The sequence below is a fragment of the Hypanus sabinus genome, chromosome 3 (assembly GCF_030144855.1).
Source record: "Hypanus sabinus isolate sHypSab1 chromosome 3, sHypSab1.hap1, whole genome shotgun sequence".
Classification (NCBI taxonomy): Eukaryota; Metazoa; Chordata; class Chondrichthyes; order Myliobatiformes; family Dasyatidae; genus Hypanus; species Hypanus sabinus.
The window spans coordinates 65288823-65304539 of record NC_082708.1 but is presented as its reverse complement, the minus strand read 5'-3'; the positions used below and the strand labels follow the sequence as shown (position 1 = coordinate 65304539).

The window sequence follows — 15717 nt, the reverse complement described above, 5'->3', positions numbered from 1 at the left end:
ACTCCTCTTGGGTTTTTGACAAATTGTATTTTAATTTTAAATGCAAATGCTTTGAGCAGCTCCTGCATACTAAGCATACCATTTCCTTGGATGAATTGACAGGCATGGAGTTTCTACTAATTATACTGCTTTGCTGGGCTTCAAGGTACTTTATAAATTATGCTGGGTCTTTTGTGTAGAAGGACTTAATAGGTATGAAATTGACAGAACTGATCTACCTAGGTTTAACCAGAACATAGAATTATATACTTGTTAAGCTATTTCAAGTAACGTAAAACTGGTAAAATATGGTGTCAGCTGTTAAATTAACACTATTTTAAGAGTTTTTTAAAACGTTAAATCCATTTCCACCCACATCAGGCTTGATGAGTTTTCTTCACAGTTACCCCTCTTAAACATTACATAGGGGAACATTTAAAGGACTTAAAAAATAAGTTTTAACATCACCTTTTTGTACTGATCTATAGCAGATTTTACATTTAAAACATAAGAATTGGGAGAAATTGGCTATATGGCTCTTCAAGCTAGTTCATAAAATCATGATTATTCTAAAGTGGTCTGGGTTCCATTTTCCTACCATTTTCCCCATAAAGATTGCAAGTCGACTGTTTGTTCATCTTGGCAATGAATGCATTCTGTGATTCTGTGTCCATAGTTCTCTTGTAGAAAATACCAGAAATTCCCAACCTTTTGTGAAAAGAAATCCCTTCTTACCAATGGCCTTTGTGAACGCATTTTGAACGCACCCACATGTTGCAGATCTCCCCAGAGCAAACATCTCATTTTCTCCTTTAAAATAATATCTTTAAATAAAACTGTCCCTTATCTTTTGACCTCCAATTAATGTAGGTATGATTTTGCTCTTATGATTGCCCTTCATTCCCAGGAATCTGCTAAAGAGGCAAGTGAGAAAAGGTTCAATATTGTAAATGCTTTGTGATTACAATCATTTTTAAAACTTAATCATCATTATTCTGGAAAATCTTTAGAGTCTCTTGGAGTCATTTAAACTTATGACGATTGAATGTATTGCCCATTACAAGACAGGAAAACATAGAAAATACTGAGCTGGTCAGGCATCATCTGTGGAGAGAAAAGCATTTCTGGTCACTGACTTTCCAAAGTAGGATAGCTCTGTTCATTTCTCTACATGCTAAAAATTTTCAGTCTTCTCAGATTTTATTTCAAATTTCCGCATCTACATTCCTTTGGTTTGTGTATATTTGCTTAACTGCCAAACAGCCTTTTTTTTGCTAACCCTTTGCAATGGAAAAAGTTACTTTGAGCAGGCTAGCTGAAGTAAATGCTGATTTTTTTTTTCTTGCAATTTCAAAGATGTATTCATCTACCACTTTATTTTGTACATACTGAAGTATTCATTCCATCAATGTCCCCTTCGTTTCTTACTGTGCGACCTGTTTTTGTTGTCTCTTCAGATTTGGTTTCTGCTCTCATTTAGCCCCACTTCCATGTCATTGCAATTGCAAAATATTAAAAGAAGTGCATGTACTTTTGATAAGGGAAAACAAAAGATGACACATTTATTTTGAATTGAAACAGGAGATAATAGGAAACAGGAGATAATAATTGCTCTTGAAATTACATATTTCAGAGGTTAAAATTTTAGCCAAATTTTTTAGACTTAAGAATTAGGCCATCTGACCCATTTGAGTCTGCTCTGCCATTCAATCATGGCTGATCTTTTTTCTCTCCTCCTCAACCCCAGTTCCCGGTCTTCTCCCCGCAATCTTTGATGCCATGTCCAATCAAGAACCTGTCAATCTCTGCCATAAATACACCCAGTGACCTGACCTCCACAGCTGCACATGGCAACAAATTCACCACCCTCCTATTCTATGTTGTAGCATATTCATGTAATAGTCATTAATATTGCTTTCTATTTAGAATTGAATAATGAAAATGAAAAATATATTCCAATCATGCGAATACATATTTAAATTGGTTAAAAAAAAACCTGTCCTTGGGTTACGAGTGCCCAGCCTATGGAATCCCCTAACTGTGAATAAGCTTCTAGAATATTAAATGCACAAGTCCATCATACATACATATGCTTATTCCTACAAATGGCTGAATTGTTTTTTGTCTGTGACCACCCCCCAACCCCCACCTCAGATCTTGGTAATTATTCCTCAAGTCACACAAATGTTTTTGATGCCATCTATTGCAATACAATGGGTCTATGATTAGTGTAAAATAAGTACTGTGCATTTTCTGATTAACAAGCAAAATCAACTTGGGGACATTTTTGAAGATGAAATTTGTTATCTGGGACAGGCTGTATATTTAAAGTTAGTATAAAAGGAAAATCTTTGTTTTTGTTTTCTATTGCATTTTTAAAATTGGAAGCATTTCCTCATGATATGACTTAATTTGGATTTTCCAGTGCCTTCCAGATGACACTTCCTTACATAGTTTCTCTCTTGAGGCAAATATCTTCAGCTGTGGTGTATTGAAAATGTTCAATTTTAAATTTGTGTTATTTCCAATCGCTGCCAATTCATGTTTGAAATTTACAAATAATAGAACTAAGCATCTTTCCAAAAAAACATGTTTAATATTAGTTAATTGCACAATGGGATTTCTTAAAACCAGTGAAGTGCGACGATATGGAAAATCAAACTTGGCACAGCCAGTAACAGAACTTGACTAATTTTCATGATCAGTTTATAATGGCTGCCATCTTGACGGAATGAATTATTTTAAAATGTTTTTCCAGAACATTTCCTGGCTGAAGGAATTGAAGTGTCCTAATTTGTCTATGCAGAAGCATTTTTGCATTCAAAGAGCTTTGCTTTATATCCATTTCACAGAACTGAAACTAGTCACTTAATTTTGAAGATAATTCTGCCCAGTAATTGAAGGATTGAGATTCTGGTGCAGTTTTAACAATGCATAGCCATCTGCATATTTACCCCTCAACCATCAGGCTTCTGAACCAGAGGGGGTAACTTAATTTGACTTGCTCATCAACTATTTCCACAACCTATGGACTCACTCTCAAGAACTTTTCATTGCATGTTCTAGCTATTTGTTGCTTTTAAAAAATTTATTATTAGTTTTTGTTTCTTTTTGTATTTGCTCAGTTTGTTGTCTTTAACACATGGGTTGTGTGCCCTGTTGGTGCGGTCTTTAATTGATTCTATTATGGTTATTGGATATATATTGAGTACGCCCACAAGAAAATGAAAATCGGTTGTATATGTATTTTGATAAATTAACTTTGAATCTTAATATTACAGTTTTTTTTCTTTGCATCTTAGGCTCCAAGTAGCCTCCTTGATGCATTAGAACAGCATCTAGCTTCATTGGAAGGAAAGAAAGTTAAAGACTCTTCAACAGCTGCTAGCAGGTAATTTGCATTGAGTTAGACTATTTAAAAAGTCACAATGAATGTGAGAGAATATGACAGTCCATTTCTCAGGATCCATTATTTCTCCCTTTATGATGCAGGTCCAGGAGCTACAGTTAGTAATACAGAAAGGAATCCTTTGATGTAAACAAGACTGTCAGAGAGTTGAGATGTAAAGTTCTCAGACTCCGTCACCACTGGCATTGCAAATTTAGCTGATCCTGTACAGTAACGACAGGCCATTTGATTGTTAAAGTTACAATGTTTTAGTAAACTTGCATGCTGTATTAGTCCCTTAATTCCAGTAAAGTGATACTATGACTAAAACTTCATGTGCAAGGGTAAAGTGGCCCTGAAGGGAGTTACATACAGGCCTCCGAGCAGTAGCCAAGATGTGAGATAGAAATTACAATGGGAGACAGAAAAAATGCATATCAAAAGGGTAATGTGATAGTCATGGAGGATTTTAATATGCAGATAGATCAGGGAAAATCAGGTTAGTTCTGAAACCCAAAAGAGGGAATTTGTAGAATTCCTACGAGATGGCTTTTTAGAGCAGCTTGTGGTTGAGCCCATTTGGGGAATGGCAATTCTGGATTTGGTGTTATATAGTGAGCCAGATTTGATTAGGGAGCTTAAGGAAAAGGAACCCTTAAGAGACAGTTGTCATAATATGATGGAATTCATCCTGCAGCTTGCAGAGAAACTAAAATTGGATGTAGCAATAGAAATGGAGTAAAGGGAATTGGAGGCATGAGAGAGGATCTGGCTAAAGTTGATTAGAACAGGACACCAGCAGGGATGATGGTAGAACAGCAACAGCTGTAGTATCTGGGAGCAATTTGGAAGGTGCAAGAAAGATGCTGTACATCCCAAAGATGAAGTATTTTAAAGGGAGGATGAGGGAACTGTGCCGGACAAGGGAAAGCATAAAGGCAAAAAGGAGGTCATATAATATAGTAAATACTAGTGGGAAGTTAGAGGATTGGGAAGCTTCTAAAAATCAACAGAAAGCAATTTTTTAAAAAAAGCATAAAGAGATGAAAAATGAAGGTAAGAATGTCCATGGTGTAAAAGAGGATACCAAATGATTTTTCAGATATAGAAAGAGTAAAGGAGAGATGAGAGTGGCTATCGGACTGCTAGAAAATGACGCTGGAGAGGTAGTAATGGGGGATAAAGAAATGGCAGATAAACTTAAGTATTTTGCTTTAGTCTTCATTGTGGAAGACATAAGCAGAATGCCAGAAATGTGAGTGTGTCAGGGAGCAGAAGTGGGTATTATCGCTATTGCAAAGAAGGTTCTTGAAAAGTCTGAAGGTAAGTAAGTCATCTGGACCATATGGAGTACACACTAGGATTCTGAAGGAGGTAGCTGAAGAGATTATGGAGACATTAGTAATGATCTCCTAATAATCGCGAGATTCTGGAACAGTTCCGGAGGACTGGAAAATTGCAAGTGTCATTCCTCTCTTCAAGAAGCAAGGGAGGCAGAAGAAAGGAAACTGTAGGCCAATTAGTCTGACTTCAGTGGTTAGAAGATTTTGGAGTCTTTTATTAAGGATGATGATTCTGGGTACTTGGAGGCACTTGACAAATTGGCCAAAGTCAGCAATGATTTCCTTAAGGGGAAATCCTGCCTGACAAATCTGTTGGGATTCTTTGAAGAAGTAACAGGCAGGATAGACAAAAGGGAGTCAGTGGATGTTGTTTATTTGGATTTTCAGAAGGTCTTTGACAAGGTGCCGCACATGAGGTTGTGTAACAAAATAAGTGCCTGTGGTCTTAGAGGAAAGATGAGAAGATGGATAGAGATTGGCAGGAGGTAAAGAGTGGGAATAAAGGCCCTTTTCTGTTGACTGCAGTGTGCCGCAGGTGTCAGGTTTTTTTCCACATTATGTGTCACTGATTTGCCTCAAGGATTTGATGGCTTTATTGCCAAGTTTGTGGATGATATGAAGGTCAGTGGAGAGGCAGGTAGTGCTGAAGAAGCAGGGTGCCTGCAAACAGACAGACAGATTGGGAAAATGGGCAAAGAAGTGGCAGATGGAATATAGTTTAAGGTAGTGCATAGTCATGCACTTTGGTAGAAGGATTAAAGGTGTGGACTATTTTCTAAATGGGGAGATTACTCAAAAATCAGATGTGCAAAGGAATTTAGAGTCCTCTTGCAGTTTCTACAAAGGTTAACTTGCAGGTTGAGTCAGTCTTAAGGAAGACAAGTGTAATGTTAGCATTTATATTGAGGGGACTAGAATATAAGAGTAAGGATGTAATGCTGAGGCTTTGAGGCATTGGTCAGACTGCATGTTATTATGAGCAGTTTCAGGCTCCTTATTTAAGAAATGGTGTGCTAGGATTGGAGAGGGTCCAGGGAAGACAATAGACAGTAGGTGCAGGAGTAGGCCATTCGGCCCTTCTAGCCAGCACCGCCATTCACTGATCATGGCTGATCATACACAATCAGTACCCCGTTCCTGCCCTCTCCCCATATCCCTTGACCCCGCTATCTATGAGCTCTATCTAACTCTCTCTTGAATGCATCCGGAGACTTGGCCTCCACTGCCCTCTGGGGCAGAGCATTCCACATATCCACCACTCTCTAGGTGAAAAAGTTTTTCCGCATCTCTGTTCTAAATGGCCTACCCCTTATTCTTAAACTGTGGCCTCTAGTTCTGGACTCACCCATCAGCTGGAACATGCTTCCTGCCTCCAGTGTGTCCAATCCCTTAATAATCTTATATATTTCAATCAGATCCCCTCTCTACCTTCTAAATTCCCGTGTATACAAGCCCAGTTGCTCCAATCTTTCAACATATGACAGTCCTGCCATTCCGAGAATTAACCTTGTGAACCTACGCTGCACTCCCTCAATAGCAAGAATGTCCTTCCTCAAATTTGGAGACCAAAACTGCACACAATACTCCAGGTGGGGTCACACCAGGGCCCTGTACAGCTGCAGAAGGACCTCTTGACTCCTATACTCAATACCCATTAGCTTTCTTCACTGCCTGCTGTACCTGCATGCTTGCTTTCATTGACTGATGTACAAGAACACCTAGATCTCGTTGTACTTCCCCTTTTCCTAACTTGACTCCATTTAGATAGTAATCTGCCTTCCTGTTCTTGCCACCAAAGTGGTTAACCTCACATTTATCCACATTAAACTGCATTTGTCATACATTTGCCCACTCACCCAACCTGTCCAAGTCACCCTGCATTCTCATAACATTCTCCTGACATTTCAAACTGCCATCCAGCTTTGTGTCATCAGCAAATTTGCTAATGTTACTTTTAATCCCTTCATCTAAATCATTCCGAACCTTGCGGTACCCCACTGGTCACAGCCTGCCATTCTGAAAGGGACCTGTTAATCACTACTCTTTGTTTCCTGTCCCCCAGGCAATTTTCAATCCATGTCAGTACTTTGACCCCAATACCATGTGCCCTAATTTTGCCCACTAATCTCCTATGTGGGACTTTATCAAAACCTTTCTGGAAGTCCAGGTACAGTAGATCCACTGGCTTTCCCTTGTCCATTTTCATAGTTACATCCTCAAAAAACTCCAGATTAGTCAAGCATGATTTTCCCGTTATAAATCCATGCTGACTCAGACTGATCCTTCTACTGCTATCCAAATGTGTCATAATTTCCTCTTTTATAATTGACTCCAGCATCTTTCCCACCACTGACGTCACGCTAACCAGTCTATAATTCCCTGTTTTCTCTCTCCCTCCTTTCTTGAAAAGTGGGACAACATTAGCCACCCTCCAAGCAACAGGAACTGTTCCTGAATCTATAGAACATTGGAAAATGATCACCAATGCGTCCACGATTTCTAGAGCCACCTCTTTTAAGTACCCTGGGATGCAGACCATCAGGTCCTGGAGATGTATCAGCCTTCAGACTCAACAGTCTATCCAACACCGTTTCTTGCCTAATATAAATTTCCTTCAGTTCATCCTTTACCCTAGTTCCTTTGGCCACTATTACATCTGGGAGATTGTTTGCGTCTTCCCTGGTGAAGACAGATCCAAAGTACCGGTTCATCTCTTCTGCCATGTTCCCCATGATAAATTCACCCGTTTCTGTCTTCAATGGCCCAATTTTGGCCTTAACTATTTTTTTCCTATTCACATACCTTAAAGAAGCTTTTACTATCCTCCTTTATATTCTTGGCTAGAAGGTTCACAAAAATGATCCTAGGAATGAAAAGGTTAGCATATGAGGAGCATTTGATGGCTCTGGGCCTATACATATAGGAGTTTAAAAGAATGATGTTCTCAGTGAAATTTATTGAATATTGAAAGGTCTGGCTGGAGTAGATGGGAAGAGGATGTTTCCAGTTGCGGGAAGTCTAGGATTAGAGGGCACAGCCTCCAAATAGGGAAAGGTATCCATTTATAATAGAGATGATATTTTCTTTAGCCAGAGGGTCAGTCTGTGGAATTCATTGCCACAGATGGCTTTTCAGGCCAAGTCATTGGGTATTGTTAAGGACATGTACTTAATGTGTTTTTGGTTCATCAATAGTTATGAAGAGAAGGCTGGAGAATGAGGTTGAAGGGGATAACAAATCAGCCATTTTGGAATGGCAGAGCAGACTCGATGGGCTGAATGGCCTATTTCTGTTCCAATGTCATGTGGTCTTATGTTCAAGCTGCGTCCTCTAGGCTGGTGTTGAGAATCCCATCACTTTGTACTTTGTAGGTGGCAGAGAGGGTTTGGAAATTGAGAGTTGAATCACTTGCTGGACTGTTTAGTGTCTGGTCTGGCCAATTAAGAATTGCCACATCTATTATGAGGAGATGCACAGGAATGTTGAAGATGAGGAAAGTGTTGCTATGCATCCCATGGGAAGTTGAGTAAATGGCTTGCAAGCATTTAATCATACTTGGCATGTGACATCTGTTCATAGTAGCATTTAAAAATGAGTGTAAGTTTTATATCCACATTTTTGTTGGAGTGGGCTAGACTTAAGAATGCATGTATTGTTTTGTTACATTTGCTCATTAAATGTAGGTGTTTCTTCGAACTCTGAGAAACTAAAATTCCTCTCATTTGGGTTAGTTTTTTCTCACCATGCATTTGAAGGATTCAGTCTTAAAATACAGATTCTTTAACTGTACAAAATATGGAAGTTATTATGTTGGTTTTGTTAAATCCTGAAGACCTGTTATTTGATTTACATCACTACTTTCAGTTACTCATTTTTATACTTTCTCTTTATTTCTCAGGGCTAGCACCCTTTCAAATGCAGTCTCATCACTTTCTAACACTGGCATGTCACTTAGCAGAGTAGATGAAAGGGAAAAACAAGCCGCTTTGGAGGAAGAGCAGGCCCGATTGAAAGCACTGAAGGTGGTGTGTTGTGTTTTTGCTTCTCTTCTACTTTAATATTGTTCCAGCTGAATTAAATTTGAGGTCATGTTACTTAGAACTTGTGTACTTATAATGTTCAGACATGAAAATGATGTGTTGCCTTTTATGAATCCATTGTACAATCATTTTCAATTCAATATACTGTTTTCCTTTGCTTTGTTTACCAGGCTGAACCCCTTGGCCCCACTACCAGGCTCTACGTGACCAACCCATTTCTTGTGTTTCAGCCCTCTCTCTTTGTGTCCTCCAAGTTTATTCTCCATGAAATCTATTCTTACTCCTGTGACCCCGCACCTTGTTAAACTACAGACGACTGAACCAATCTTTTTTTTTTAAATCTTGACTATTGTGTATATCATAGTAGAGAGTTCTTTCTTCACAACTTGTTATCCTTAGTTTCAAATCCTTCACCAAACTTCCTTCAAATACCTGTTCTTGGCCACTGTTTTTGAGAGTTACTACTGCTCTATTGTCAGCTACCCTCTTTCTGTTAATTCTATGAGTATCTCCCAAGTCCATGCTGATCTTTTCATCTGTGTATTGAATTTCTAACTAGGCAACAAAATTTATCCCAAGATAGATTGCTGAAACATCAATGATCTTGACAGTCATGTTTTGCATTTTCATGCAGTCTTTGGTATAGTTCTTCAAGGCTCTTTGTTATCCATATTAGTGGGATCACATTATGTCATAATCGAGACTTAGATTTTTCAAACTTTCTTGCACCTTTTAAAAATTAAAAATTGTGAAGTGCCCTAACAAAATCAGTATTAAGTGATTTACTTTACGTTGATGTGAATTGTTGTGAAATGTAAAAGAGTTGAGAAGATCCAAAGCAGCAGACACAAAATGCTGGAGGAACTTGGCAGGTCAGGCAGCATCCATGGAAATGAAGAAACAGCTGCCAGTTTGGGCCAAGACCTGTCTTAAGAACATCATACATTTAATATAGAGAATTGTTCTGAAAAATTTCCTGTTGTCCAATTGCATGTAAGCCTACGTGGAACCGCTGGTTTCTGTGATTAGTTTTGGCTGATTAAAACTTATTTTATGTCTGTAAAATAGTTGGACTTGTTTTCTAACAGGAGCAGCGTTTGAGAGAACTTGCAAAGACATCCTATCCATCTTCTGGAACTACAGCAGCATCACCCAGTTCTACTTCAGGTGGAAGTATCAACACAACAGCAGCCATAGACCTCTTCTCTACCCCTAGCTCTTCCAATAGGTATGAAGTTAGCAGCTGCAATTTTTTTTTTTGAAGTTTAAAGGTGGCTGCTGAATTTGACTGAAGAAGTAAAGTTTACGACAGAACTTAATATTGCAAATGCAAAAATATGGCTGTATGGCTGATGCTGGCAAACTGAAATAAAAACAGTGCTTAATTACTCAGCAGTGCAGACTGAATTTGTGGTGTGAGAGACAGTTACTTTATCAGATCTTTTGTCAGAACTGGCAAAAGGAGATCAGTGAGAGAGTTAGAGGGGGAAATGTCAAAGTGTGAGATTTAGAACCTGCTTGTTGGAAATCTGAAATAAAAGGGAATACTAGACATACAAGGCAGATCAGGGTGCTTCTGTGGAGAGAGCCAAACAGCTGAATTAATGCTATAGGTTCATGACTTTGGAAATTTTCTTTAGAGTGCAGTGTGATCTCAGTCGAAAAATAGACCTTTACTGTATTGGCAAAATTCTAAAGTTGCTGAAAAGCCAGGCAAATTAATATCCCTAGCTTTTTGGCTTGAATCACTCTTATTTGGCTATATTGTGATTCACATAATTGATATCAGATTCAATAAATTAGCGCGGTAATTAGAGCTCTTGTCATGGGAGGGGTTACCTTCAGGCAGAGAAAAGATTCAAGGATATGCTCAGTTTCTTTTTAAGTGCAGCAAACCCTTGGATCCTGTGAAACTGAAAAGGCTTTCTCAGTTGCCTTTTGCCCATCTGCAAAAAAAATCTGCACTTTCCACATTGGTTTCATTGTAAAGGATGGTGAATATCGGCAGATTGGGTTGAGGCGTTTGATTTTACGGTGTTCACCAAGTTTTGCGATTAGTTCGCAGACGTTTCGTCATCAGTCAAGGTAATATTCTCTGCGCAGTTGTTGGTGTTTCTCTCTGGGAGTGCTCACGTTTATATAGCCCACCTGTTCGTTTGCCTCTCCTGTTCGGCTACTCCTTCAGTTGACCTTTGAATTCTACTGGCTCGTGTTTCTTTAGCTCTTATGGTTTTGTAGATGGTGTCTATTTCTATCCGTTTGTTTACAGGGTTATCAGAAGAGAACCATGGTTCTAAAAATTCTCATGCCTGCTTCGTGTTTGCCTGTGCCAGAACCACCACGGTGTCCCAGTTAAAGTGGTGTCCTTCTCAGTCTTCATGTACCAATATCAGTGACGGTGGATCATGTATCTGCACTGACAGTTTGTATTCCTGTAAACAAGAATTTATGTTCTGTCTGGTCGACATAGTTCTTGTTGCAATCTCCACTGGTGATCCTGTACACCACATTGCATTTGTCAGTCTGGTACTTTGGTTGTTGAGACAAGCTTCCTTAAATGCGCTGTTGGTTTGTGAATGATTGTGATAATGTGAGGTTCGAGAATTCAACCTGTTCTGATATATTCTTGATCTAGGGTAAGGTCATGCATTTCATGAAGTAAGGTCTGCACGACTTTCTCTCCTTGTGCATCTCCTGATGAAATTCTGTGGGTAACTATTGTTCTGGAGGTCTTTGAATAAGTGCTTCTCTTCCCTGGCCTGAAGTTTAGTGGTGCTGCAGTGTGTTCAAACACAATTTGGTGGTGTGGAGACATGATCCACTGTAGCTAATCTCAGTACATGAAGAGCAAGAAGAACATCACTTTAACTGGGTTCTGGTGCAGGCAAACATGAAGGAGACACAAGAATTTTTTAGAAGTGTGGTTCTCTTCTGATAACTTTGTAAACAAACCTATCGAAATAGACACCATCTACAAATCTCTTAACAGCCAAAGAAATGTGAGCCAGTAGAATTCAAAGGTCAACTGAAGGGGTAGCCAATTAAGGCTGAGGTGAGCGGATTGGTGGGAAGTTAGAATAATGTGAGCACTCCCAGAGAGAAACACCAACATCTGCGCACTGAGGATAATACCTCAACAGGTTTCATTGTGTTACTGCTCCATAACAGTGTTGTTGTTCCATAATTGGAATTCTATCTAAATTAGGCCATTTATGTTCACTATTAGGATTGGCATCTTGAGATGGAAATATTTACATTCCTGATCAATCAATAGGCAGTTGGAGGCAGATGTGTAATCTCCATATTCATTTATGTTGATTTGATAGATTCTTTTCACCATTTGTTTGCGCACTATTTTAAGGAGTTTTTTTTGTTTTTTTTTCCAAGTGGAATGCTTCTTAGGGGTGAGTGGTACATTTGCAATTACTCTGAACTGATTAATCTTATTATACTTTAGTTTTCCTGAACTCTCTTCTGACTAGGAGCACCAGACTTCTATCCCTTTTCCACTGAAACATGCTTATTGATTACTATCTCATCTGAACTGAAGCAAATTTTCTAACCATAATTGAATTAAAATGCTAAATAGGTTTAGAAATTTCTTTGTGAAAATTACCATGTTGGATCACTTTGTGAAATCCAGCATGATTTGAAACTTTAGTTACTTCACATCACTTAAGATTTAAGTTTTGTTTTAAATTTTACAGCACGTCCAAACTGCCAAACGACTTGCTTGATCTTCAACCAACATTTCAACCCTCCATGCATTCTGTTTCAGCAGTACCACTGGCAGCTAATACATGGGGAGGTAAGTTGCTTCAAATACCTTGAGGTAGCAAAAGAAAGTATTCATTATTTTAAATTAAAAGTTGGTCAAGTTTATCGTCATATGCGCAAGTACAATGAAAAACTTGAAGCAGCATCACAGCATTTGTTGATGTGCATTGTGTTTCCATTTATATAAGTTGGATCAGAATCTAAAATAGATCTTAAAATTGTTAGCGTTGAAATTGAAACTAAATTAATGAATATGTTAATGTTCAAGTAAATTATGTAAAATGTGAAGAATTTCTAATCTATAACTGAACTAGAAAGATCAAATTTGGGGAGGAAATAGAAGCAATGTCTGATACGTTTACACTGCAAGGTGTTTTATCAATTTATTGGCTTTTCCCAGCTGGGTCACCTGGCATTGGCTAGAAAAATCTGCATTGTAGTAGGTAAAGATTTTTTTTGAGAATGACCATAATGTACTTCAGATTGGATTAGAAGGAAGTGCACCATGAAGTGTGGTTGTGTGAGAGGTTAGCTGTCTGGGCTGGAACTAACCAGTACAATTCCTGATGTAGGGCAGTGAACTCAAGGTATTTAATGATCTTTCCTTGCATCTTCGAAGTTGCCCGAGAACAGAGGTGCAACAGACTGCAGTTAAAATTTAAAGCAGAACCATTAAAAAAAAATCTGTAACTTCCTGAGAACAGATGAGTAATTTGGTATTCGCTGATCCTCACTCCTTCAAAACTGGAAGTGAGTCTCTTCAAGGTTGATTGGAATAAAGTTCCAAGTGCACTTTTTCTTTTAAAGCAATTTTTAATTCAATTTTTGAAATTTTAAAAGCAATTTTGTAAGTTATCAATACGAGTCCCATTAATGATCTAATGTTTGGCTTTTACTTGTCTACCTGTCATCTCAATGCTGCACATGGGCAAGATCACCACTGTACATTGGCTCAGCTTCCACACATGCACATAATAAGCCTTTTTATTGATAAAGACAAGGTTGCCCACAGCCTCTACTATCAATATATTCAATTACCAATAAACATTATTGGGGAGGTGGGGATGAACAAGGCTTGAGCGAAAGAAACAAATTTTATGATTAGTCTCTCATTAATGTGGGGCTCTAAGATTTGGGTGTGCAGCCACAGCATCACTTGGGTTGTAAGTCATAGTAGAGTACCTCCTTTGCCACACCCTCACCAGTCTGAGGACTTGTGAAAACATACCTCGGAGTGCAGTGCGGTTAAGCTTTTTCTTTGGACTGCAAGACTGATAGATTAGGAGAGGGTTTAAGAATTGTGAGTATTAGGGAAATGGATGGGATTTAGAGAGAGTGATTCCTGGTAAAAGGTGGTCAAGGAGGGAGTGGGTGGTGTGTTGTAATGGTTTCAAGCACGGTGACTCAGTGCAAATAGAGTAAATCCTAACAGAGTATCTTAAGGAGATGGCTGTGGCTCCTGCAGCTCCTCAACACATGCATGCATCAGGGAAAATACTTTGCAGATGAAGAGCACAGCAGTGCTGCACTGAGGTGTCTGTTCACAGATCCCTGGATTGGAGAAGAGTGGCAAATAAGTGTTTGCCAGCCTAATCGATACTGATGTACCTGTGATGCTGTTGCAAGAATTTTTTTTATTGCACCAGTTATATACATGCACTTGTGCATATACAATATATACATGTGCATATACAGTATAATTCTGCATTTACTTGACTGTAATGTCATATATGAAGTTTATTGCTCCACGGTATAAATTGACTCAATAAAAAATTTGCAACATTTTGGTTAATTTGAATTTGTATTTACTTATTTGTTCTCCACCCCCCCCCCCCCAACACAAATTCCCTAAGGATGATTTTTTAAATTCTAAATGTTGAATTTTTGGTTTGTACCATATAAATTCTGTAATGGTGGATATCCGTAACTTGAATAGCTATACTTCGAGTTGTTGCCTGTAAAGACGGTCAGGTTTTTTTTCCAAATACCTTGAACAATTTTGTTTAAGAATGTCCAAAAGCTATACTTTTAAAAATTAGATATACTCTATTTGACCAATTTTCATCTAATTATTATGGAAAAACTGATTGCCAAATGTAAAGGAGAGTTTTAAAGATGATTTGGGCTGTCAAAGGTGCAGTAGCACTTTATTCTGAATAATATTGTGATTTTATTTCAGCAGTTTATATCACGAAGGTCCTATATTGTCAAAAGATTCAAAAGGCTTTTGCCTTGTTTGAAATAACTTTGGGCTATAAACTGTATTTCAGAACTCTTGAATATTATTAGTTTGTATGGTTTAGCTGGCCAATAGCTTTTGATTTAACCAGTTGTGTGTTTGCAGCAATGTTCTTTGGGGGGGGAAAAAAAACTTTTTTAAAAGCCTGCATCCAGAAGATGTATTTGGGTGCATGAAATACAGTAAGTTACAGAAATAATACATTAATGCAGAAAGTATAGTAATGCATTGAAAAGTAAATTAAGTTCTTTAAAGATTATTTACACAGCAGTCCCAAATTCTAGCGCCATACTGTATTATAATTATGTCTACATGCTCCTGTCAATGAAAAAGTTTATAGTTTAGAAGTCTTGAATCAGGAAAACAGATCACTAGTGTAATTCTCATGCGAAAGTGACGAGTACTGTCATAAGCATTAAATAATTACTTGCCTTTTTCAGACAGCTTGCATTACCTTTTGCTTCTATGTTAGCTTCTGGTGCTTCTATATTAGCTATGACAAGGTTCCCCTCGTTATCCTGGGCCAGTAAGGCAATTGTAGTTTAAAGTGTTCATTTGTTTTGCTTCCTGACATTTTTTTCAGAATCTGTTTTTTGACATGTTTATAATGTTAATTACAGAGAAAAACAATACACTTAAAATGTTGAAGCTCTTATTCATGATTTGATTGTATTTGGGAAGACCAAAACATTGTGCCTTTGAAGGAGCAGGATATCGCTAGTGATTATTTACCATGTTTAATGATAAGTGTGTGAATGTTGGAAGAGGCTACCAGTTTACTACATTTATAGTATAGTATGCCAGTACACTGGCCACTAATACCTGGACAGCTGGAAGCATTCATGTCGGATGCCATTAGAAGATAAAATTTCTGTTCAGTTTGAATAACTCCATAGGATTGAAAGACAAAGCAAAAAGCTGAAGGGGAGGAAAACACAAAAAAATTATCAT

The 15717-nt window shown here is 38.1% G+C and overlaps 1 protein-coding gene across 35 annotated transcripts in view; it reads left to right on the top strand.

Annotated features, from left to right (window-relative positions):
- The window catches only part of picalma (phosphatidylinositol binding clathrin assembly protein a), a 136743-nt gene that overhangs the window by 72375 nt on the left and 48651 nt on the right, over window positions 1-15717 (top strand). For 25 of the 35 annotated variants that reach the window (XR_009511194.1, XR_009511193.1, XM_059964551.1 and 22 more), the window contains 4 exons: window positions 3282-3370; window positions 8609-8735; window positions 9839-9978; window positions 12458-12558. Coding sequence is in view for 33 of the 35 variants with exons in the window: in XM_059964551.1 (XP_059820534.1) it covers window positions 3282-3370; window positions 8609-8735; window positions 9839-9978; window positions 12458-12558 (457 nt within the window). In the remaining 2 variants the exon portion in view is untranslated. The remainder of the gene's footprint in view (window positions 1-3281; window positions 3371-8608; window positions 8736-9838; window positions 9979-12457; window positions 12559-15717) is intronic. The other 10 variants (XM_059964544.1, XM_059964577.1, XM_059964575.1 and 7 more) reach the window with 1 other exon arrangement.